At 29.8% G+C, this 1070-nt stretch overlaps 1 protein-coding gene across 1 annotated transcript in view; it reads left to right on the plus strand.

Moving 5' to 3' along the window:
• LOTGIDRAFT_175646 (hypothetical protein) overlaps positions 1-922 on the plus strand; it is a gene marked incomplete at both ends in the record, with an annotated part of 7287 nt that extends 6365 nt beyond the window's left edge. The window contains 3 exons of the mRNA XM_009058143.1: positions 267-442; positions 518-744; positions 846-922. Of these exons, the coding sequence (XP_009056391.1) occupies positions 267-442; positions 518-744; positions 846-922 (480 nt within the window). The remainder of the gene's footprint in view (positions 1-266; positions 443-517; positions 745-845) is intronic.
• Positions 923-1070: the final 148 nt, after the last annotated feature.

Below are 1070 nucleotides of genomic sequence, written 5' to 3' on the forward strand. Positions count from 1 at the left end.
AAACAGGTCAAGCATATGTTGCATTAAGTCGAGTTAAAACATTAGAAGGATTGACTATACAAGATTTTAATGAGAAAGCTATATTTTGTGATGAAAAGATTGAATCTGCTCTAAATGAAATGCCAAGATTTTTACAACCTGAAGAACATACTAAACCTAATAGTTATAATATTATCTTATTTAATGTTCAAGGACTTACTACACATTTAGAAGATTTAAAACATGACAAAAGATTTATAAATTCTGATTTGATATGTTTGACAGAGACTTGGTTACGAAATGTAAGGAACCCTGCTAAAGTACAATTTGATAATTTTATATTTTATAATCAACCTCGTCACAATAGCTATGATGATAGTGCTAATTTTAAAAATCTTAAAGAAAAAGACCATGGTGGTGTAGGAATATATTATAGTAAGAATAAAGCTTGTAATATAATAAGGTTAGGACAATTAAATATAGAACATGTTGCTTGTAATATTCCAGATAAAAATATTTCTGTAATTGTTATTTATAGACCACCAAGATATAGATTAGAATTGTTTATGCCTCAATTAGAAAGATTGTTGACTGAGTTACAAGAGTCTGGTTATCATTATATTATTATGGGAGATTTCAATCAAAATCTATTAGAAGGACATAGTTCTATTAATGATTGTTTTCAAGACTTTGGGTTCAAACAGTGTGTGACAGAGAGTACTACAGAAGGCAATACAATATTAGATCATGTTTATATGAGTTCAGGTATTAATTTAAAACGTGTTAAAATTACTATTGTACCTACATATTATAGTTATCATGAAGCTGTTAACATTCAGTTATTGTAATTTACTTTCTATTTTCAGAAACAGTTCAGATATATTGTTGCATTTTAAAGGAAAGAAGATGGGTAGGGAAGACCATTTACCTCTGTTGGGTGGGGGTGGGTAATGATGGGGGTTTGGTGGGGTAGGAATGAAAATAGTTTTTGAAGAAAGACAGCAGAATACATAGATAGCTGAGTAGTGGTACAACTGTTTACAATAATCTGAGAACGTAAATGGCCAAGTTCACATGTATTACCACAACAT

This window comes from Lottia gigantea (genome assembly GCF_000327385.1).
Source record: "Lottia gigantea unplaced genomic scaffold LOTGIsca_327, whole genome shotgun sequence".
Taxonomy (NCBI): domain Eukaryota; kingdom Metazoa; phylum Mollusca; class Gastropoda; family Lottiidae; genus Lottia; species Lottia gigantea.